The sequence below is a fragment of the Wolffia australiana genome, chromosome 14 (assembly GCF_029677425.1).
Source record: "Wolffia australiana isolate 7733 chromosome 14, ASM2967742v1".
NCBI classification, from domain to species: Eukaryota; Viridiplantae; Streptophyta; class Magnoliopsida; order Alismatales; family Araceae; genus Wolffia; species Wolffia australiana.
The window spans coordinates 572,501-596,055 of record NC_135848.1 but is presented as its reverse complement, the minus strand read 5'-3'; the positions used below and the strand labels follow the sequence as shown (position 1 = coordinate 596,055).

Below are 23,555 nucleotides of genomic sequence, written 5' to 3'. Positions count from 1 at the left end.
TCTGCATGGTAATGAGTGCTGTCCCATCTCTTTCCTTTTTTCCTAGGAAAGATTCTATTATCACGTATCCCAACCTCTAAATTTGCCTTGGATTTCTCTAAACACAGCATGGCACATCAGAGGAGGCTTCTTACCGCTGTTCGCACAAAGTGGAGCCAAAAGACGAACACCAAAAAATATCAAGACGATACTCTCTTACGCATTCCTCCATGGCATATATTAATTATTGTAGTGACCCTTAAACGCGCGTAGATTTTTCTCCAACAAAATCTCTGAATCTTGGACGACATAAATATTAACGGCGCATTATATTTGATGTCGGCCGCAAGCGAGGATGCTTAACCAGTACGTCATCCACATATTCTATCTCCCAGTGAAACAGGATACGCGTAAGAACAAACGAAACTGGTAATACCAAGTAATTATCGCTGTATCTGACCGCCCATATCGCTGAATTCTGGGAAAAAATTATCCTCCGCCGTCCATTCTGGTTCTCGAGGGGGAGCAGCGATGTACACGTTGGTAGAGAAGTAGTCAAGGGCCTCATTCTAAACGGGTTTTCGGGCTTTCGGGCTGCGGGTCAAGGAGAAGCCACGCGGATATGGCGGGCCTCCGGCTACGTCGGCCATACACGTGGCAGCTCCATATTAAGAAGAAGGTCAAAGGGCCAAGAAACCTTTCACCGTCGTCTTCAACCTCCGAACTCGTCTATTTATACCCTAAAACGGCCTCCCCGTTCCCATTCCCTCGTTCAGGAAAAGATGAAAGAAGAACAAATGGGTCAAGCGTTCCGCCACGCGCATCTCTCCTCGCTGCTCCATTCCGACCCAAATACGACCCAGCAAGCGGTCGCCGGAGACGACGACTTCTCCAGCAGAAACAGCGCCGCCTCGGCGGCCAGCCCCGCCTACTACTTCGACACCTGCGGCGAAAGCTCGCCGTGGATCAACGGCTCTCCTTTTTCCAAGTCCCCCTGGACGAGCGTAGCGCACGTTCCGGGCCTCGGCTTCTCCGAGGACAGCGGCACCTTCGCGCCGGCCACGGGCCTTATCGGGTCTCTGGTTCGAGAAGAAGGCCACATCTACTCCCTAGCCGCTTCCGGGGACCTCCTCTACACGGGTTCCGACAGCAAGAACATCCGGGTGTGGAAGAACCAGAAGGAGTTCTCCGGGTTCAAGTCGACGAGCGGGCTGGTGAAGGCCATCGTCCTCGCCGGCGACCGCATCTTCACCGGCCACCAAGACGGCAAAATCCGAGTCTGGCGCGTCTCCAGCAAGAACCAGAGGGTGTACAAGCGAGTCGGGTCCATGCCCGCTTTCAAGCACCTCCTGAGAAGCTCCATGAACCCTAGCAACTACGTGGAGGTGAGAAGACACAGAAACTCTCTCTGGATCCGGCACGGCGACGCGGTCTCGTCGCTCAGCCTGAACGAAGACCAGGGTCTGCTCTACTCGGGTTCGTGGGATAAGACGTTCAAGGTTTGGCGCCTGGCCGACGGCAAGTGCGTGGAGTCGGTCCGAGCCCACGACGACGCGGTGAACGCCGTGGTCGCTGGGTTCGACGGGCTGGTCTTCACCGGCTCGGCCGACGGCACGCTCAAGGTCTGGCGGCGCGAGCTACGGGCCAAGGCCACGCACCACTTCCCGGTGCAGACGCTGCTGAAGCAGGAGTCCGCCGTCACGGCCGTGGCCGTCAACGCCGCGGCCACCGTGGTCTACTGCGGCTCCTCCGACGGAGTCGTCAACTTCTGGGAGAGGGAGAAGCAGCTGTCTCACGGGGGCGCGTTGAGAGGGCACAAGATGGCGGTGCTCTGCCTCGCGGCGGCGGGGAGGCTGGTCTTAAGCGGCAGCGCCGATAAGACGATCTGCGTGTGGAGGAGGGAGGAGGGGCTGCACAGCTGCCTGTCCGTGCTCAGCGGGCACGCGGGGCCGGTAAAATGCCTCGCGGCGGAGAAGGAATGCGACTTCGGGAACGGGGAGGCGAGGTGGATTGTGTACAGCGGGAGTCTGGACAAGTCGGTGAAGGTGTGGCGGGTGTCGGAGACGCCGCCGGCGCCGGAGTACGATGTGATAAGGGGGAGCCCGCGGGTGCAGTTGTTTCTACCGGAGAAGTCTTCTTCGGGTACGTCCAAGACCCGGTTTTGAGTCGGGGGAGAAGCGACGTTGGCCGCGAGCGTGGGTGGTTTGGCCCGCCGGGGAGGGAATTGGGCGCTGTCACTTGGTGATAACGTGGAGGCGGCGCCGCCCGTTGTGGGGGCGGGGACGGGGACGGGGATGGAGAGGCGGGGATTTTGGGAGACTGATGGGCGACGGCACGCGTGGACCGCCTTCCGCGAGGTCCCACTGCCGAGCGGATGCTTCGAGTCCAAGCTTGGCGAGTCTCTCTAAGGGAGGTCCCAGCTCTCGTCCATGTACTTATTTTTTCCCTATTGAAGGACCCGAAATTGATGATTCTTTAACTCGTCTTGACCCATCTCTTTTTTTTCTTTTCATTCCTCATCATCATTATCACTATCATCATCATCATCGTCATCTTCTTCATCTTCTTCTTCATTATTTTTATCATCATTTTCTTCCTTTTCTTCTTCTTATTCTTCATTTTCATTTTCATTTTCATCATCATCATTATTATTTTTAGTCATCATCATGACATCATCATCATCTTCTTTATCATCTCATTGATAATTTTCGTCGTCATCGTTTTCTTCTTCTTCAACAGTTTTGCTCCTTTTTTTCTTCTTCTTCAACAATTTTCAACTTAGTTTTATTATTCACCCTCATCAGCATCACCATCTCTTCTTCTTCTTCTTCAACAACTTTATAAATTATTTTCGCTTACTCTCAACCTCACCATCATTATCATCATCATTACCATTTTCGTCTTCTTCTTACGATTACAATAATGCCATTCCGGGATTCAAGTAAGGACCTTCATCCGTCTTCAGATAACTGGAACTAAAGATCAACTGTTTCTATTCGGGGTCAATATCGACAACGAACTTGAGCGTAAAAAATAGAGATTCACAAGTGAGATTTAGTTTAGGTTAGAGATGACGACAATGTGGAGCCGCAGGGCCAGGCAATGTGAACTCGCTCGAGAGCATGAGCTGGAAAGTAGATATACCCATGCGACTCGGGGTGACGTCTACGCTTACCCCTAGAGGAGTCGATCCTCGGGCGTTGACATTGAAACGCCTTTCCAGTTTTCCTATCCTGGTGAGTGTTATCGTTGTCTATTTTCGTCGGTTCTTCCACCGCTACGGAAAGCTAGAAGGTTGAGGGATATCAGGCGCTGGGAGAAGCGTTGAACACCCGCTGGCGACTAACTCGTTGAAGTCTATGCCATAAAAAAATCATCCACTTTCGAATAATGCAATCCTTGTCGCCGTTATTTTTTCTTTGTGAAGATAAGCTAAACGATTGATTTTCGGCTTTCTCGGACAAGGGACAAGTTGAGAGAGAGGAACAAGAAAAGGCGTCGAAACGTACGAGCGGGGAAGCCGAAGCAGTAGAATTTTGACCGATTGCTTGAAAGAAGACCTATCGAACAGATCTTGCGTTCGCTTGAAAAAGAGGGTAGAAGATCCAAGGAAAAGTGGTCGTGAAAGACCGCTGCTTCCAGGGGAAAGCAATGCAAACCCCGTGTTTTAAAGGGGTCTGCGTGGACTGAAATAAATGTGTTGGAGAGAGGGTAAAGATAGATTAGATAGATAGATAGATAGATAGATAGATAGATAGATAGATAGATAGATAGATAGATAGATAGATAGATAGATAGATAGATAGATAGATACACAGACAGACAGATAGACAGACAGATAGATAGATAGATAGATAGATAGATAGATAGATAGATAGATAGATAGATAGATAGATAGATAGATAGATAGACAGACAGACAGACAGACAGACAGACAGACAGACAGACAGACAGACAGACAGACAGACAGACAGACAGACAGATAGATAGGTAGATAGACAGACAGATAGATAGATAGATAGATAGATAGATAGATAGATAGATAGATAGATAGATAGATAGATAGATAGATAGATAGATAGATAGATAGATAGATAGATAGATAGATAGATAGATAGATAGACAGACAGACAGACAGATAGATAGGTAGATAGACAGACAGACAGATAGATAGATAGATAGATAGATAGATAGATAGATAGATAGATAAATAGATAGACAGACAGACAGACAGACAGACAGACAGACAGACAGATAAATAGATAGATAGATAGGACGACAGGCGGTAGGGCTTCTGCCATCATAGAGACGTGGAGTAGTCGTTATGCGTCGTATAATTATGATGAGGCAGTTGTCTGGATAAGAAGCGGGATTTTAATGCAGATGAAACATACTAGCCGGAATCTCATTAGATCAAAACACTTTTGGAACAAAAAATGGGAACTTTGGTCTCCTACTCGCCATTTCCGCCGTAGCTTTCGTGTAGGTTTTGGATATTGATGTTTGTCAATGTTTATCCTCGATGACTTAGAACCCTGGCGACCATCTACAGCTTAGCAACACGCATAATCTCCCAACAGTTCTTGCATCGATGACGGATATTGGTGTCAAGAGAATAATAGTGCACAATATGAGAATTAATTTCCTAATGTGATTACTAATACCTTTTGGAATAATATTCAGATAAATGTTTTTAAGATCAATGGAAATAAATAATCTCAATTTGTCAAATGTTATGTATGGAAATGATTTTAAATCGTTTGCAAGATCATATCAATGTCTAAATATTATGCTGCGGATGCAAACTAATAGTAATATTGTGAGACTCTGTAAGTCTCTAAACATATTTTAGTTTGTAAGAGATATATAAATAGTAATGTAGCTGTTAAGCGTGATAAGTGGAGCGCTTGGGGATGGGTGCTGAGCCTTGGCAGCTCCAGGTGCCATAATTCAATATGTGGCATCAAGGCACTGTTCTATCTCCAAGTCCGAAACCTTCTTGGTTATTTCTCAGGATATTTTTGTATTTAGGAATATCATATCTGATGGGGGTGATGGGATCAATCGTACCGACAGGATTGACGAGTAAAGAAAAAAATTCAGAAATAGTATTGCATTGTCACTTTTTTTTTGAATGCAAACATTGTCACTTTTTTTTTTTGAATGCAAACATTGTCACTTTTTTAATTGGTCAATTATGTGCTTTAAAATTTTTTTTAAAGTAATTACATTAAGAAAATAACTATAATTATTATTTACAGGAAATAGAATTACCATGTAAATGTTGAAAATTACCCTTTCATGAAATTTTTTCAAAATGTACGTAAGAAAATACATACATTTTTTACATGTTACCATGCCCTGACTAGTTGCAATGGATTAAATTCCAATAGATCAACGTTCATGAAAATTCTCAATATATCAACGCCCGTGCGCAAGACGCTTTTAATCTGATTCTCTAGCAATGTACCCAAACATAAAGATAAAATTTAAAATGAAGCCTCGTTATTATTTTCTTAGATACCAAAAAGTGTTTAATCTATATCAATGGACATAAAGCTAGTTTTTTACCCTTCTCTCCACGTAAAGGATACGCTAAATTTTGTGCTTGATCATGTAATGACTTGACATGTTTGTACAAGACCTTGGACTGAGACCTCCTTGTCAAGAAAATTCTGTACAATTTGATTTTCCATAATTCATGCTCATTTTTATTAATTTTCACGCGGAAAGCCTCCACGAGTCAAGAGGGCATGCCCCTCCCAAACTTTTGCTTTCACGTAAGGAAGCCTCTACTAGAGAAAAATCTAGGGAGATCCCTGACTACAGAAATAGACACGGGGTTGTCTTTCTCCGCTGAAAATCTAAGAAACAACTGCTTGACACATTTCTTCCTCTTCTTCTAGGATTTAATAAGCAAAAAGTATAGATTCAAAAGGGACGTGTAACAACGGTTGACGTTAGGGTTGATTCGAAGCAGCATTGCCAGAGAATATTGGCTGGCAGCAAGAAGCGTGTTAATGTGGTTGAAGGCATGGAATTGAAAGCAGAAAGACTCATGCAACTTGGGGAGAGGTCCCCGCTTGGCACAAGACGCGTCCACTTCGCAGCGCTGACTTTGTGGCCGCTTTTTCCTTGTTCCCGTGGGTGTGTATTTCTTCGTCTATTTCGTCGCCTTCTTGATCTTTTCAAACGCTATTGAGATCCCGGGGCTTGCGTTGAGGTCCCATCTACTGTTGAGAGACGCGTTTACATTCTGCTGGAGCCAGAAGCCTCGAACCAGACAAGCTTGTTGAAGTTTACCCCGTTGTATTATCGTGGCTTTCTGTTCTAATATATTTTTGTACTTTGAAAACCTGAACGATTGAACAGTTAGCTCTAACTCTGATATTGAACGCGCTTGGAGCCTTGGATAATGAGAGAACTTCAAAGAGAGAGAAAGAACGAGGAATATAGGTAATGAAATAGAGAGAGACCGAGAACGACCGAGAGAGAGAGATATCGAGAAAGATAGGTAATGAGATAGGGAGAGATCGAGAACGAGAGAGAGGGAGAGAGAGCGAGAAAGATAGGTAATGAGATTGAGAGATCGAGAACGAGAGAGAGAGAGAGAGAGAGAGAGAGAGAGAGAGAGAGAGAGAGAGAGAGAGAGAGAGAGAGATAGGTAATGAGATAGGGAGAGATTGAGAACGAGAGAGAAGGGGAGAGAGCGAGAAAGATAGGTAATGAGATAGGGAGAGATCGAGAACGAGATAGAGGGAGAGAGAGCGAGAAAGATAGGTAATGAGATGGAGGGAGAGAGAGAGAGAGAGAGAGAGAGAGAGAGAGAGAGAGAGAGAGAGAGAGAGAGAGAGAGAGAGAGAGAGAGAGCGAGAAAGATAGGTAATGAGATAGGGAGAGATCGAGAACGAGAGAGAGAGAGAGAGAGCGAGAAAGATAGGTAATGAGATAGGGAGAGATCGAGAACGAGAGAGAGAGAGAGAGAGAGAGAGAGAGAGAGAGAAAGAGAGGTAAGGAGAGAGGGAGAGAGAAAGAAAGAGAGAGAGAGAGAGAGAGAGCGAGAAAGATAGGTAATGAGATAGGGAGAGATCGAGAACGAGAGAGAGAGAGAGAGAGAGCGAGAAAGATAGGTAATGAGATAGGGAGAGATCGAGAACGAGAGAGAGAGAGAGAGAGAGAGAGAGAGAGAGAGAGAGAGAGAGAAGAGAGAGAGAGAAGAGAGAGAGAGAGAGATATCGAGAAAGATAGGTAATGAGATAGGGAGAGATCGAGAACGAGAGAGAGAGAGAGGGAGAGAGAGAGATATCGAGAAAGATAGGTAATGAGATAGGGAGAGATCGAGAACGAGAGAGAGAGAGAGAGAGAGAGAGAGAGAGAGAGAGAGAGAGAGAGAGAGAGAGAGAGAGAGAGAGAGAGAGAGAGAGAGAGAGAGAGAGAGAGAGAGAGAGAGAGAGAGAGAGAGAGAGAGAGAGAGAGAGAGAGAGAGAGAGAGAGAGAGAGAGAGAGAGAGAGAGAGAGAGAGAGAGAGAGAGAGAGAGAGAGAGAGAGAGAGAGAGAGAGAGAGAGAGAGAGAGAGAGAGAGAGAGAGAGAGAGAGAGAGAGAGAGAGAGAGAGAGAGAGAGAGAGAGAGAGAGAGAGAGAGAGAGCGAGAAAGATAGGTAATGAGATGGAGGGAGAGAGAGAGAGATCAGGAACGGGAGAGAGATAGATAAGTCGAGAGAAAGAGAGATAAATAGACATATTGATAGAGATTGAGAGAGAAAGAGAGAGAGAGAGGGATAGGGTGGTTGAAACAATAGAACCTTGACCAATCAGAGGAAAGTGGAGCTGTCGAAGGGATAATGCCGTATTGCCTTGGTTGAACACAGAGAGGAGAACCATGGAAGAGTCGGTGGTCAAAGACGGACACAGCCCCCGAAGAAAAGGAGAAAGCAATCGAAACATGAGACTGGTAGGGAGGACAGTTGAGACAAAGATAAGTACATCAGTTACATGTGTATCGGTACGCGAAACAGAGAGAGACAGACAGACAGTTGATTTGGGTGGGGTTTCCAACATTATAGAGATTGAATGCTCATTATCCATTGAATAATTTTGGGCGGCAGTCGTCCGCCTAGAATTCCGGAGACGCCAGACGGCGCAAGTTTTTAATGCACGCGGCATCCGAAGTTCCGCAATCTTACAGGATAAAAGACATATTTGGAATAAACTGAGAAAAGGGACCCCAGACAGCGTGATTTTTTTAAAGTTTGTCAGCACTCAGGTAAGTTTATGCTTGCTTGTTTGGGAGTAGTTTTTCAAAATGAAAGAAAATTTTGTCGACCCTCAAAAGACTACCGAAGATCCAGATTCTCCGACAGTTCTCTTGGCTTATTAACCATGGCCAACAGTTAAATGTTCACACATTTTTAGAAAAAGGAGCCGTGAAAGTCTCAAGGTACGGTGACACCATTTACATTTAAAATATCATTTTTAACTAACTCCCCGAGTTAGAGATTAGGTTTCCTCTAGTTAAAGATGGAATGTATTGCGTGATCAACATTAAGTTCAAATAATGAATTCGATCAATATCATAATAATTGCGGATCACAAGAGTAAGAATACTGCAGCATAAAAGAGGAATTTCAATACAATTGTGGTGACACCTTTTCTGATGGCGATTAAAAGAAGTCAAAAATCCTTGTTTTGTTGATTTTTAAAAATATTTTAATTCATGAGGAAAATGTTTTGCGTCATTTACATGATTTTGGGGTTTCAAGGCAGCAAGATAAATGTATGAGTCTGAACGATCGTTTACATGGAGCGATGGGTAAGTTTTTTGAATGTGTAACATAAAGATAATATAATGATATTAAAACTTTATCAATTAAACTAGAATTATCTACGATCCCTTTTATTTTATTAGATGTAATATCTTTGAGTATTTTTATAGAGATTAGTGATAAATTATTACTGAAATAGTTCGCTGGTACATATTTCACGATGAATTAGAGTTGTCATTAATATGTTTTTCAAGTCTTATTATAGATGTCTAAAAGATTCTATACATGGATAAATTTTCTATGAGCTCACTTAGTATTAACATATTTTGAATGTTGTAATTCTTAAATCATACAATCATCTTTACACAATTATCATTATATATTTTTTATGCTTTGGTCTTGTTGTACAAGTAAGCATTTTTTTTACTAGTTAAATAATGTGGGGTTCATAGATTCCCAAGGTGACTGATAGATTCTTAACTAAGCTTCTAACTATATTAATTCTTTCACTGATTTCTTCTATTAATTATAATAAATGATATTATAAAAATTCAAAGTAATACGTTCTAATGCATAATGATGATAAAGTTATTTCAGACATGGCACAAGTATTTCTTGAAGCAGTGAAGACTTGGCAACATGTACATTGATATTCCAGACTATAAAGTGCTACGTATCATATTCAAAAGGTAAATATGATACGGGAAACTAGCATGGGTTAAAGATTAATCAATAAATAATATAAAATTTCATACTTCTCAGAGCTTACCAAACCAAGGTTTTATCAATAAATAATATATAATAAATTGAAAAAGGAGAAAACCATGCTTCCAATGAGCAATGGTCATTAGAGAGACAAGGTCAATATGATGCAATGTAAGATCACAGACCAAAGTTGGGATCATGGAAAGACACACTAGCCTCCTACGTCGGCATACCAACTTGGATGTAATGGGAAAATTGAAAATATATTACATGTGATTGGTTTCACTTATGATATCCAATATATAAGAATTTGATTGAAGTAGTGTGCTTCTTAAGTTTTTCAATACAAGATTTACCCTTCTGTCTTTGCAGTGAACCAAATGGCCTAATGTGGCTTTTTGATCATAATTTGACACTGAGATCTCTTATACTTCCTTATAATTTCACTACCCAGACACTAGTTTTGGCCATGTTAGACAAGCATATCATGATTTTTTTACTGGTGTTTAGAATTTGTGGGAAAAGATATATCCATCAGTAATGATGCCTCCCAGTGAAAAACGAAGTTATAATATGCAAGAAAATTCTCAAAATATATATAAGATAAGATCTGTAAATATTTTTAAAATTAATTCATAAAAAAGTGTATTCATAAAACACTCATGGCAACAATTTCAATCACAAATGGACTTGTATTGGTGGCTGCACAAAGAATTGGGGGCATTATCTTATGTGTTGATGGAAGAACAAAGATGATTCAATGCTACAAATTTGAGGGCAGTATAGATCATCCATCGTGATGGTGGTCAGAAACAATATGGTTCACACTGCTAGGCCACATTATCCTTTTTTGCCCACAAGAAGCATGGTAGTGGGACACAAACCATGGCATCATATGTAAACACAACACGATCAAATGACCATAATTTTTTTCATTTATCTGTTTTTTCATTCCTTTTATTATTTATTTTTGGGCTGCTTGACTTGAAAATCATCGACAGGATGGATAGCATAAATTATCATTTCTTATATGTTGACAAATAGAATATATCTTGTCACAATCCTTGCAACATTTAAGGATAAATAAAATCAACAGGTCAACTTAAGAGGTGAAAAACCAAATGTTGGGTCTAATTTCATCGCTTAAGTCTTGTGATTTATACAACAAAGTTTATAATTACCCTTATCATCATAAAAAGGGGGAGGGGAAAATCCGCAGGGAGCAAGGGGTAAATTTACACTTAGTTTGTAAGTTTTAGGATTTTATTATTTATTTTTTGGAAAATATGTCTAGTTTTGATAACATAAAATAGTTGAAAATTAGTTCTAATGATTCTAGGAAACATGGGAAATATTTGATCCTAAGTACCTTAAATTTCCAAATTGATGGAATATTTTGGGAATTTTACTGGAATTTTCTAGTGATAATTACTGAATAATTTTAATTAAATATGTAAGCCTACATTTTGACTGCACCACATGACCATCGATACACGGGGTGTGTACAGAGTGGACAGAATGAAATATGGTTGATATCATTGTTGTTATGTGCCGGCGAGCAGCGGAATTGTAAAGTGATATGGATTTACCTTTGTTGGTGGCTTAAGGAAAAAATATATTTCTCACTGGTGCTTTGAGAAAGTGATAGGATCCTAGGGGGTAGTTTTGTCATGTTAGCCCACAGGGGCATTTCAGTCATTTAGCTATCATTGTATTTCTTTTAAATAGGGATGCCCTCTAGTTAGGAGGGCAGCCAAGAAGACGAATGAAGTAGTGTTCTTGTCTCCCCTCTCCTCATCTAGGTCTGGTCTCCCTCTCTCCCTCAACGATCCCCTACCCTTGTGATTGTCTCTACCTCACCGCGTCTTCAGGCGGCTCGTCTTCGGCCAATCCCTACTCCCTTTGCTCGACTTCCTCTCGGATCCTTCCCGTTTCACATCTCTACCCCTGGAACTTCTACCTCGCCTTGTCCTCTACCGTCCTTCCGATATGAGCCTAGATCCAGGTTCGTATCAGAAAGATATCATGTACATTTTTTAATTATAATTAGGACAAAATGCAAGCCAGCCTTTACAAAGATGGGTTGTCTATTTACAAATCCGAGATGGTGGATGGATAGAGGTGAGAAAGAGAAAGCTACCCTCATACTTTGAGCCTAAATCACCTTCCAGATCATTACATATGTTCTCAAACATATGATTTTTGTCTCCACTTTGATCTGTGTTATGTATTGCCACAAATATATTATTACAAATTAAATAAATTCATAATTATTTCAGAATTAAAAAATTATTTTAATTGTAAATTGAAAGTCATAAAATTTCATAAAATACCAAATATTTTGGAAAAATCAGAATATCATTCTAGGAATATAATAAACCCCTATGAATATTTAACTAAATCTCAAAAAAATTGAGTCATAAATTTATTTTCTCTATGGAATTAGTATCATTTCATTTTATTTTTTATGACTTTCATATTTTACTATATCAGATTATTTGAAAAAAAAAAGATAAACAAAATTAGATTTTAATGTGGTTATGACACGAGAATTGAAAATTGAAGGCAAAGATATTGTACCAAAGTTGATATTTTATGTTTATGTATGAAATTTCAATGAGAAAAAATTCTAAACTAATTCCAATGATTTTTAAAATAAATCATAGCTTTGGAGGAGGTTTTTGGGAATTTTAAATTTTAATGCTGGTTAAATCATCCCATAATTTAATTATTCATTTGCTTTTTTATATTTGTGTTAGTTCAGTTTTTATGGCTTTGTTAATGTAACATTATGAAATTTATGGGGTTCCAGAGTTTTCATAGTTTTACATGAAATTATTCACATATTTGTATGAGTAATTAATAAATAATGACAATAAAAAAATTCAGTGTCACATTTAGTATTATGAGAATAATTTTATTGATCAATTATTTTATAGAATTAATGAGAATTTGGATTTAGCTTCGCATTAGAAATAAGTTACTGAATGAAAGCTTCAACAGCTCTCCCTCAATAGGTGCATCCAGTTGATAACTTAATTCTTACTGAGCACATATTTGCATATTTTGGCAGTCCACTCACTTTCCACACAATTCTTGGATGTAGGGAATAATGGTTTCAGTCTCAGTGTCAGTTTTTGGCAAAAACCTATACCTATACTTATACGTATACCTAAACTTTCATATGGTCTTGGGTCTGTCAAAGATCAGTTTTGGTTCGGTAAAACCTATAAGTTCTGTTACAGGTATCTGAAAAAATATATCGGATTTTTTAAAATCAAAGTCAAAATTTTGGTAAAAAATATTAATTAAGAGGGTTAACAAACAATTGTACTAGGTAAAGATTCCATGTTCGTCATGAATTAACTAAAAAATCAAACAAAAACTATATTTATGAAAAATTTTATTTTTATTAGAATATATGCATTTATAGATTTTTATATTTATATATTTACATATCTAAATGTTTAATTATTTAGGTATTTATATATTTGTGAATTTAGGTATTTATATAATTGTGTAATTAAGTCTTTACATATTTGTGTATTTAGTTAGTTTTATATTTACATGTTTATGCATTTGCATCTTTGTGTATTTACATATTTAAGTATATGTGTATTTATGTATTTATGTTTTACGTATTTGTATGATTGTGTATTTATGTATTTACATATATGCACATTTATGTATTTCTGCTTGCATATTTATGTTATTTCAGTATTTCTGTATAAAATTTTATTTAGATAGTTCCTATCAGACATAACAACGCGTCGTTGTTGGCATAGGTTCCCGTTTTTTTGTACAGACTTCCCAGCTTCGAATCCCAGCATCTCCATTCATTAATATTTCCCCTTCAGTTTCTATTTGGATGTGTAGAATGCATTGGTGCAAACTTTGGTACAGCCAAATCAAAGGAGCTCAATGCCATCATTAGATACCCTGGCACAAAGCATGTGGATTGACAGATGAGGGAGGTCTGGGAATAAGGTATCCCTAAGATGTCAGAGATATGCTTCAAAAGTAGATATCATGGGACATGAGGACTACTAGTTCATTGTTGGCCCTCTTTGTATCAGTCAAATATGAATAATGGGCTTTCTGCTTGGCCGATGTTGAGGCCCTTAGAGAATGTTCTTGGCAGCACATTGGCTCAATAGGTCAATGTTTATCTGATACCATGTGGAACAAGGCAAGATAAGTGTGTGGTATGACTCTTAGCTAGTGGGCATCCCAATTGGTATGACTCTTCACACACCATTCCTACATATTAAGAGTGGTGCTGTTACATTATGCATCCATAACTGCATGACACTATAGACTTTTTGAAGTGTATATTTTATTCAACACAAAAATTTAAGGAAAGGCCCTGTATAAAAATATTTATAGCATACTTTCTATGAGAATTTTGAACGAGATGAATTGTAAGGTCACAATCCGCAGGACAATCACAACGTGCTTGTAAGGTCTCATGGAGAATAAAAAATATATATCTTATTATATACATTAAGACAATATTTTCAATTTCTGAAGTAATAAATTAATGAGAAATGTGAAATCATAGTTCCCATATTGTTATTTCTCAATTAAACATATTGGTGAAATGTATTCATCTGTTATTTTATAAAATATATATCTTATTATGTTTTTCATTGTTGCATATAAATCTAAAATTAGCCTCTAATTTATTTACTATTCTTTCAAAGTTGCATTTATGAACTGATTACCTGAAGAACGTAAAACTTAATTACATACACCTGAAGAATTAGTAACTCTTTTTTATTTGAATAAATAAATTAAAAATTAACATTTCAACATAAATATATCTTCAATTATAGATACAATCCAATACAGTATAATTACAATGAAAATTCTCTTTATGGGATTGTTGTAAATGCTTGTTAAAGAATATCTTTTACTGAGTGAATAAATGAATTGAGGTTGATAAATGCATAAGCTCACTAATAGTAAAATGTAATTATTGACACTATTTTTTGTGATTAAAAGAGATAAATAAAGCATGATTACAAATGTTTAATGTGAAACGAATTTAATAATAAATAACTATTATAGAAAATTAGCTTTATCTTCTATATTTATCAAACATGTACATATTGAAACCTTAAATCAAAATCATATGAGCTATATAAAAATGTTTTGCTGATATTGATTAATCTTCATAAAGAGTAAGATATTATGTATATGTTGGGCGTAAAATATTATTGAGATTATGTTGTGATATATAGCGAGAGTACATCATATAATTATTGTTTAATTTATAGCTTTGTGATTCATGGTGACCGGATCCAAAAAAATATGTGTGTGATTACTCAGCAACTAATATAGCAGTTTGTTTGTTTCAGAATCTAGGTGGAAGGCTACTTTATGAAGGACAAAAAATTAGCATAAAATACACACGGATCAATAAAGAGAAACCTTTGTGCTGAGATCCAATTTCTTGTGTTGCTAGCAGAGCTTCAAATCTCAAAGATTACATCATATGCACGTTTTTTTTACAATTTGTGGGTGGGACTCTGAGGAAATAGAAATCCTTTGGTCTAGAAAGTTGGTTGATTAAAAAATATTTTAAAAATATTTGATCACTCCTGATACTCTATTATATTGACCTATGTTATAATACAAAATACCCTAACATTATAAACATGTATGATAGATTTAGGGAAAATTGTCCCATATATCCCAGGTTTTTTTAAATGTACGCGATCTATCCTGTGTTTTTAAAAAGGTCCGCTATCTATCCCCTGTTTTTTACAACGTCCGCAATCTATCCCTCGTTTCTTCAAAAACTGCGATCTATCCCGGAGTTTTCCCGACGATGACGTGGCGTTCGACGCGGCATCCAAGTGGGCTGACCATAATAGACGTGGCATCCAAGTCGGATGCCACGTCATCGTCGGGAGAACTACGGGAGAACTACGGGAAAACTGCGAACTCTCTCTCTTCTCCGCGATCTCTCTCTCTCTCTCTCTCTCTCTCTCTCTCTCTCTCTCTCTCTCTCTCTCTCGCTCGGTTTCTCTCACTCTGTCTCTCTCTGTTTGTGTGCCTCTCTCTCTCTCTCAGCTTCTCTCATTCTGTCTCTCTCCATCTCTCTTTCTCTCTTAATCTTTCTCATTATCTCTCTCTCCCTCTCTGTTTCTCTCCGTCGATCTCTCTCTATTTCTCGTTATCTCGTTTTGTCTCTATCTATCTATCTATCCATCTATATATATAAATATATCTCTGTCTCGCTCTCTGTCTGTCACTCCATGCCTTCGGTCTGCATTTTCTCCATTTCTCTTCCTCACTCCTCCCTTGATCTATATTCTTCTCTCTCAACCTCCTTCTTTCTTCTCCCTCCTCCCTATCTCTTTCTACCTCTCTCCTCTGCGATCTCTCTCTCTCGCTCGGTTTCTCTCACTCTGTCTCTCTCTGTTTGTGTGCCTCTCTCTCTCTCTCTCTGTTTCTCTCATTCTGTCTCTCTCCATCTCTCTTTCTCTCTTAATCTTTCTCATTATCTCTCTCTCCCTCTCTGTTTCTCTCCGTCGATCTCTCTCTATTTCTTGTTATCTCGTTTTGTCTCTATCTATCTATCTATATATATATATATGTCTGTCTCGCTCTCTGTCTGTCACTCCACGCCTTCGGTCTGCATTTTCTCCATTTCTCTTCCTCACTCCTCCCTTGATCTATATTCTTCTCTCTCAACCTCCTTCCTTCTTCTCCCTCCTCCCTATATCTTTCTACCTCTCTCCCTTCTCGCTTTCTTTTTCTATCTCTCTTCTCCATTTCTCTCTCATGTCCTCCCTCTCTCAGTCTCTTTCTATGCCATCCCTTTCTCTTTCTATCTCTCAACCTCTTTCTCTTCCTCTCTCTCCCCCATTCCCTTTATTTGTCCCTCCATTCCTCTCTACCTCTCTCTCCTTCTCTCTCTACAGTCTCTCTTTCCTCTCTTCTCTTCCTTCGGTTTAAGAGACTCGTTTGTCTCTCTGCGTCGCCTTTTTAATTATCTTTGTCAACGTTGTACGCCATCTGATATTTGACCAGGCACATGTCTGCAAGCCCGGTTTAAGAAACTTGCATGGATATTCTGATGAATTAATTTGACCTTTGGGTCTGAGATATTCTGATGAATTAACTTGAAAAAGAGTGTTTTTACGTCTCGCTTTATGCACAAATATCTTTAGGATTTCTGGAATAATTTTTTGCATCTAGTTTGCCATAAAATTATCACTGCATCTAGATTCTCCGAAACACAATGAACTATTATTGCATATGGGAGCTCATAAATAGTAAAAACTGCATAGGTCTTCAGGAAGGAAAAAGTTTGCATCCGGGTCTTCAAAGTGTCCTTCTTGCATCTCGGTTTTTTTCGAAAAAAAACATTCGTCTTCTGGGTTTCCCAAAAATGTTACATGCTCAAACACCTTTGGGCTAGTACCGACATCTTCATAATCTAAACCAATTTGTCGCTCTTGTCCGCGGTTGAACTGCTCATGCCGGGGGAAATGATGAACTGTTCTTGCGACTCCCGCCCACCTCGTTCAATGGTGACAAACTGGCCTCCGTAACTTCCCAAATAACTAGTTCTCCGCGGGACACCCGATGTATGTATAGAGAGATACGTACCCCAATTTACATATTACTGCAAACAACGAACTTACATGCGAAAAAAAATTAAACTTACGCAGGTGTACAGTGGTCCACTAGCTCCAATTATTACCCCATAAACTGGCTGTTCTGGTGATTTCCCTCCTTGTACTTGGACATCAGTAATTTGTTCCACTTGCTTCTTTCGTCCCTACAAAAGGACACAGAACCGATTAGAGTATGGAAACTTACGAACAAGTACACCGAATATATATATACATATGAAAGAAAATGAATCATACCAGTAACTTGCCGACGCTTTTCTGCAAATTTTTAAATGCGGAAGATGAAGCCTCTCCCCTTTCATGCGTAATGGGTCTTGGATATTGTTGGAGTACTTGCAGGCTAATTTCAAGAAGTTGGTTGTCTCTATCATCCACCTCAAGCCGCGAGGTTTCTACGACTTCCTTTAAACCCTGCATATTTTTTTAAAACATGTTCACTTATCACGGTTGATTAAAATTCTAAGAAGATAAAGTTTGATTCAATTCATACCATGTCTGTAGCCTGATTACATCTTCGGGGGCATGTCTTCCGATTGTGACCAAATTCTTGGCAAAGAGAGCACTGCTTCTACGTGCCTTTATTCGTGAATCCTTGACGATTAAGATAAAATCTCTCAACCATGTCAACTCTTCTCATCTTCGGCCTCCCAGGTTGTCGCTTGACAAGAGGAGGGAATACATAGGTCAATTCATCTTCATCCCACATGTTTCTCATATTCATCGGTGGTATACCCATATGATACGCCCTCTGGTACATATCCCTCTTGTAGCAGTCAGAGACAAAATTTTCAGGGTCATCCTTGATCCAATGAATGCAAGCGATAGCATGGGGGCAAGGAATACCCCTTAATGCCCAATATCTGCAGCTACATTTCCGAGCACGCAGGTCGACCACATATCCGTCTCCGAATATCATAACTTTGAATTGATAATGGCCAGCATGTTTGAGTCTGCATTTCCTAGACTTCAATCTGTTCTCTTCGAGCAAGCCTCTTATTCGGGGGCATAATTGGTCGGAACTGTCAGAGAACAAATCCCTTTTGCGAACTATCCTCTGCATGCATGCACTCCTGATATCTTCCAACATGTCTATGATACGTTTTCCCCTGTATGGAAAGATGTAACTATTGAAGCATTCACAGATGTTGTTATCAATCGTCTCACATTTCGGTCATTCACTGATAAACGCCATGGAAAACTTGTGCACACCTACGGCGTCAAAATCACGTGCAGCCTCAGGTTAAATTGACCTCATCTGTCGTAGGAGCTTCCAGAATTCTTCGAGATTTTTGCATTTCACAGTCCTCCAAAAAATATTCTTCAACAGCTTAGCTGAATGCCCCCGCTTCTTCCAATTTGCAAAGATATGCCTAGCATAATTTCTGTGCTCTGCATTTGGCAACAGTTTTGCCATTGCGTTACCTAAACCCTTCTGCTGATCACTCATAAATGTCCAACCGATACCGTCAGCAATCCCTAGGTCCTGTATTAGCAATTCAATGAACCAAGTCCAGGAATCTTCGTTTTCTCCTTCGACCATGGCCCAACCAATTGAAAACATTTGGTTGTTTCCATCCTTCCCAACTGCACTCAACAACTGCCCTTTCACCTCACTCTTCAGAAAACAACCGTCCAGTCCAATGAATTTCCTACACCCCTCAAGAAAACCCCTAGCCAAAGACTCAAAGCATATATAGAGTCTCCTAAACCTAACTTGCGAATCAGGGGTGTCCGTATCGAGCAATAACTTGAAGGTGCTATTCTCATTTACCTTCCTCAATTCAGTTACATAGGACGGCAACAAGTGGTAATGGTCATCCAGGGATCCTTGAAGCATCTTGCGAGCAGTGGATCTTGCTTTGTAACACGTAGTCCTCCCCACCGTGATTCCAAATTTATGGTTCATCTCCCGCATCATATCCCCCACAGGCCAGTAATTATTCATGCGGAAGTTTTCGAGGAAATGATTCGCAATCCACTTGTAACCAGCCTGTCTATTCCTTGCAGACCGACTGCACGTATGTCTATCGTTTAATGTCTTCACGATGATAGCATCTTCCGTCCGGCACCAACTAGCATATACCTGCCACGGGCAATCGTTACTGCATATCACTTCAACCTTTGTCTCACAAGACTTCTTCAATCTAAAATTGAACCCACTCCATATGGCATGGTTCTTCATAGCCGCCATAAATTGAGCGGCCGACTCAAATTTCATGCCTACTTCAAAGCTAATTGCCTCAACGGGGCAACTGGTATCGTACCTTTTACAACGTGGCATGAACCTAACATTTTCGAACTCCTCATCTGTATAAGTGGGAATTATTATCTCATCTTCAGAATTATTGTTCCCACTACAAATCTCTTCTTCACTTAAATGTCCTACAAAATCACTTGTAGAAGCATCACTGCCACGAGCGAGCTGACGATCGTAATTAACGCGAAACACATTTCTCGCCCCATCGGCCCTATTCCACGGACATAATAAGAAACAATAACTAACGTATTGTAAAAATTCTAATTCCACATTCACCCATTTTGTGAGGAATTATAACATATCGAATAAAAAATTATTGTGCGTAATAAATGTGTACTTACATTGTTCTTTACTTTTACATATGCTTGAAGGAATGATGAAAATTCGTAAAGGACTCCTCGAATTCAGCTTTGTCTCTAGGAACAATGTCAAATTTGAGCTGTCAAGATATATGTCTAAAATCAGATTTAGAGTCACAATGATAGAAATCATTTCAACTGGAAGGAAAAAATATGTTGGTAAATGAATTTCAATATGTTGAAGATTACTTGTAAGGTCTTGTTCTATGATGTGGTTTGATGTTTTGTTCCAAGTATTTGTCTCAGACTGAACGAAAATCGTCACGATTTGAGTGATTGGTTGAAGAACGAGACGAGGGTTGTAGTAAAAGATGATGTGGTTGAACGAAGATCAGCTGGATTTTCGTGTATACTCGAAGATACTGATCATGATCCAATTGCTTGGAAAATTTGGGGAGTTGTGATGATTTATACGAGAATTAGAGGCAGAAACAGGGAGTGAATAGGAGGTTTGTTTCTTTGTGCGTTCCTTGTTGTTTGGTCCTTGTTCATGGCGTCTCTCTTTCCTTCGTTTGGCTCTCCCCTGTCTCTGTATTTGACGGAACCGTTCGTCAACAGGATATGCTGGTGAAGTATCATAACGGTATATACTGGGTGTTGAAGAGGAGATGCACATGATCCCAGAGGAGAAACCGGGGAGACTAGTATCAATAGTAGAAATTAAATTTAGCAAAAGTTAAGAGTAACATCTTGTAATTGCACCTATTAAGGCAACTAAAATAATGATAGAAATCAGTTCAACTGGAAGGAAAAAATATGTTGGTAAATGAATTCCAATCTGTTGAAGATTACTTGTAAGGTCTTGTTCTATGATGTGGTTTGATGTTTTGTTCCAAGTAAACCCGTGCCATGTTGTAGTTGGAAGAGTACTAATTTCCAAAAAACCGAATAATGGGGAAAACCAGGATGGCTTCTGGTTTTGGCAATGGATATAAGGAAAGTGGCAAAAGGGAAATGACATAAAATGATTTTCAGTGGTTCTAAATAACATTACAAGCAGTATAAGAGGAGATGGGCATGATCCCAATCGTGTCACTAAGATTTTATGGTCAAGAGGCACAAAAGGGAGCGAAGAAGATCAATATTGGGAAATTATCATTCGTAAAAATCCAGAAGAATATAAAAGGAACAATTTTGGAAGCTATGTGCATTACTCACACACATCAAAAGTTTTTTTTGCTCGAATAACAAAATGATAGTGGCAAGTGAGATGAAAAAGAATCCAAAATATGTAAATGAACACATAACTAGAAAAATAAGATCCCCGTCAGAAAAGGGAGGGTTTTAATTGTCGAAATAGGCAATAGGCAAGAGAGATGGGAAAAATATTGTTCAATACAACGCATTGAAAACTAATTGTAGAAATAGGCAATAGGCAGAAGAATATAAAAGGAACAATTTTGGAAGCTATGTGCATTACTCACACGCATCAAAAGTTTTTTTTGCTAGAATAACAAAATGATAGTGGCAAGTGAGATGAAAAAGAATCCAAAATATGTAAATGAACACATAACTAGAAAAATAAGATCCCCGTCAGAAAAGGGAGGGTTCTAATTGTCGAAATAGGCAATAGGCAAGAGAGATGGGAAAAATATTGTTCAATACATTAAAGAGACAACTATTTGTCTCAGAATCGGGAAGAAAAATACCGGTCTTGCAGAAACGCTTCTTCGGGATCGATCCTTTCGGCCTTGAATGGATCGCTCGTCGAAATCGCCGGAGAGATGCAGAAGGTTTTTTTTCGCGGCGATTTCCGATCGAAAATGACCACAAATCCCAGGGTTTTTCGATGCGGACGTGGCATCTGACTTGGAAGCCACGTCCATTACGGTCAGCCCAGCTGCCCATTTCGCCGTCCGTGTCGGACGCCACGTCAGCTTCGGGAAACAGTGAGATAGAACGCAGAAGTTTTAAAAAAACGGGGATAGATTGCGGACGTTTTAAAACTTTTGGGATCTATCGCGTGAAAAAAAAACTGGGGATAGATCGCGTACATTTTAAAAAACCCAGGATATATGGGCCAATTTGCCCGATGGATTTATATAGAGCAATACTTCAAGTTTTTATATACCTAGTTGTATTTCTTACTAAAGGTAAATTGTTATACATTTGAACTAAGATCACGATATCGCATAAAGAGAGGTAGGAGACATTTACTCAGATATTAGGTAATTTAAAACTAATTTGGAATAGTCCGTAGTTTAGTATCAAAGGGAATGGTCCCCTAAATGTTCCTAAAATTTTTTTTGAGTTATAACTGTGAGTGGAAGACCACACAGAAATAGACTCATCCCATGACATCTAGTTCATGATTCCCATAATAAAACATGAACTGAAAGATGTTCAATGTATGATGTTAATTTAATGGAGAGTTCACACTGCATATTTCTGAGGATAAGGGTAAGCATTATTTCTAGAGTTATCAGATGGTTGAGGATGAATCAATAACTTATCCTGGTAACACCTTGCTCAACTTCATCTCGTCTGATGACACTTTAAAATTGCAATAAACTTGAGTTCAGTACAATGAAATCTTCGTTTAATCATTTTATTAAGTTACATCCAACCCCTAGCTAATATCTTCAATTTTGTTGATTATATTTCAGCTTGAAGGCACTAATTTAGCAGACACTCGGAATGAAGCTCATGTCAGCTCAGTGTAGCGGACGCAGCGGAGAGAGAGAGAGAGCGAGGGAGAGAGAGAGAGAGCGAGGGAGAGAGAGAGAGAGAGAGAGAGAGAGAGAGAGAGAATAGAGAATAGAGATATATCTAGTGGACATGAACTACTAGCAAAGATATTGAATCACTTCGCTAAAGCCTGGAAAAGAAAGAGAGGACTTTATTCGACGAAAAAAAACTCGCAATATTGGCACCTCTACTGGGCAAATGAGTGGGCGCCGAGCGAGCTATGGTAACGGTTGCTGTTGCTGTGGAGATAATATCGCCTAAGATGACGACGGTCCACTTAAAAACTTTCAGATTCTTCCGGGGCCATGCGGATTGTGACGAGCATTCGCTCCCGACCCAGCGTAATCGTCCATTCCCACGTCTTTCTTCCGCCGCAGAGATCTTCTCGCACATCCCTCCACTTTCATCGATCCCTGCATGCAGTAATTTATGTTATTCCATTATCCAGAGAGGGAGAGGGGGACATAAACAGAGAGGCTGGTAAACAGAGCGAAAGAGAGCGACAGAAAAGAGACTGAGAGAGATCGTTTTATTATTGAATTTCTTTCAGGGCGAAGAACCAAATTGTAGTTTTTTCTCTGAAAAGAGAACTCAACTGGGATCTCGAATCTCCGACTGACTCTCTAATAAAAAATAACAGGGAAAGAGTTTCAATGCTAGAATATTTCGAGTGATAATTCTGAAGTGAGAAAACGGTCATGTGGAGTGAACCAAGTCTATTATTGCAGGAATGTAACTTCCTGAAATTTACCCCTACGGAAGGTCAACCTCAATTTTAGCTAAAAGAGAAAGTAAAATTGTTTTCAGGAAGAGAGAGAGAGAGACAGAGAGATAGAGAGGTGGGGAGAGAGAGCGCAAAATAGGAAGAGAGAGAGAGTGAAACAGTTAAAAAGAGAGACAGAGAGAGAAAGAATGAAAGAGAATTAGAGAAAAAGAGTTAAAGAGGGAGAGAGAGAGAGAGTTAAAGAGGATTGGAGAAAAAGAGTGAAGAAGAGTTAGAGAAAAAGAGTGAAAAATATAGGCAGTGAAAGAGAGAGAGAGAGAGAGAGGGTGAAGGAGAGTTCGGGAGAAAGAGTGAAAGAGAGTTAGAGAGAAAGAGTGAAACAGAGAGGCAGAGAGAGAGAGTGAGTGAAAGAGACATAGAGAGAAAGAATGA

At 39.6% G+C, this 23,555-nt stretch overlaps 2 protein-coding genes and 1 long non-coding RNA gene across 3 annotated transcripts in view; 1 reads left to right on the top strand and 2 right to left on the bottom strand.

Moving 5' to 3' along the window:
- Positions 1 to 467: 467 nt before the first annotated feature.
- On the top strand, positions 468 to 2,460 carry LOC144712245 (protein JINGUBANG-like). The gene has a single exon (XM_078586467.1). The coding sequence runs from the start codon at positions 762 to 764 to the stop codon at positions 2,142 to 2,144; it is 1,383 nt and encodes a 460-aa protein (XP_078442593.1). The 5' UTR covers positions 468 to 761; the 3' UTR covers positions 2,145 to 2,460.
- Positions 2,461 to 17,054: 14,594 nt separating this feature from the next.
- Positions 17,055 to 19,492, bottom strand: LOC144711982 (uncharacterized). Its single transcript, XM_078586151.1, has 3 exons — positions 17,586 to 19,492; positions 17,333 to 17,506; positions 17,055 to 17,241 (listed from the first exon to the last, which is right to left on the bottom strand). The coding sequence occupies exon 1, from the start codon at positions 19,374 to 19,376 to the stop codon at positions 18,336 to 18,338; it is 1,041 nt and encodes a 346-aa protein (XP_078442277.1). The 5' UTR covers positions 19,377 to 19,492; the 3' UTR covers positions 17,055 to 17,241; positions 17,333 to 17,506; positions 17,586 to 18,335.
- Positions 19,493 to 22,532: 3,040 nt separating this feature from the next.
- The window catches only part of LOC144711983 (uncharacterized), a 1,899-nt gene continuing 876 nt past the window's right edge, over positions 22,533 to 23,555 (bottom strand). Inside the window, exon 2 of the long non-coding RNA XR_013583702.1 lies at positions 22,533 to 22,812. This is a non-coding gene — a long non-coding RNA (uncharacterized LOC144711983). The remainder of the gene's footprint in view (positions 22,813 to 23,555) is intronic.

What these genes read in the sequence shown, in the direction of transcription:
- LOC144711982 (XM_078586151.1), bottom strand. Translation starts at nt 19,376, where the DNA reads ATGCCACGTTGTAAAAGGTACGATACCAGTTGCCCCGTTGAGGCAATT.
- LOC144712245 (XM_078586467.1), top strand. Translation starts at nt 762, where the DNA reads ATGAAAGAAGAACAAATGGGTCAAGCGTTCCGCCACGCGCATCTCTCC.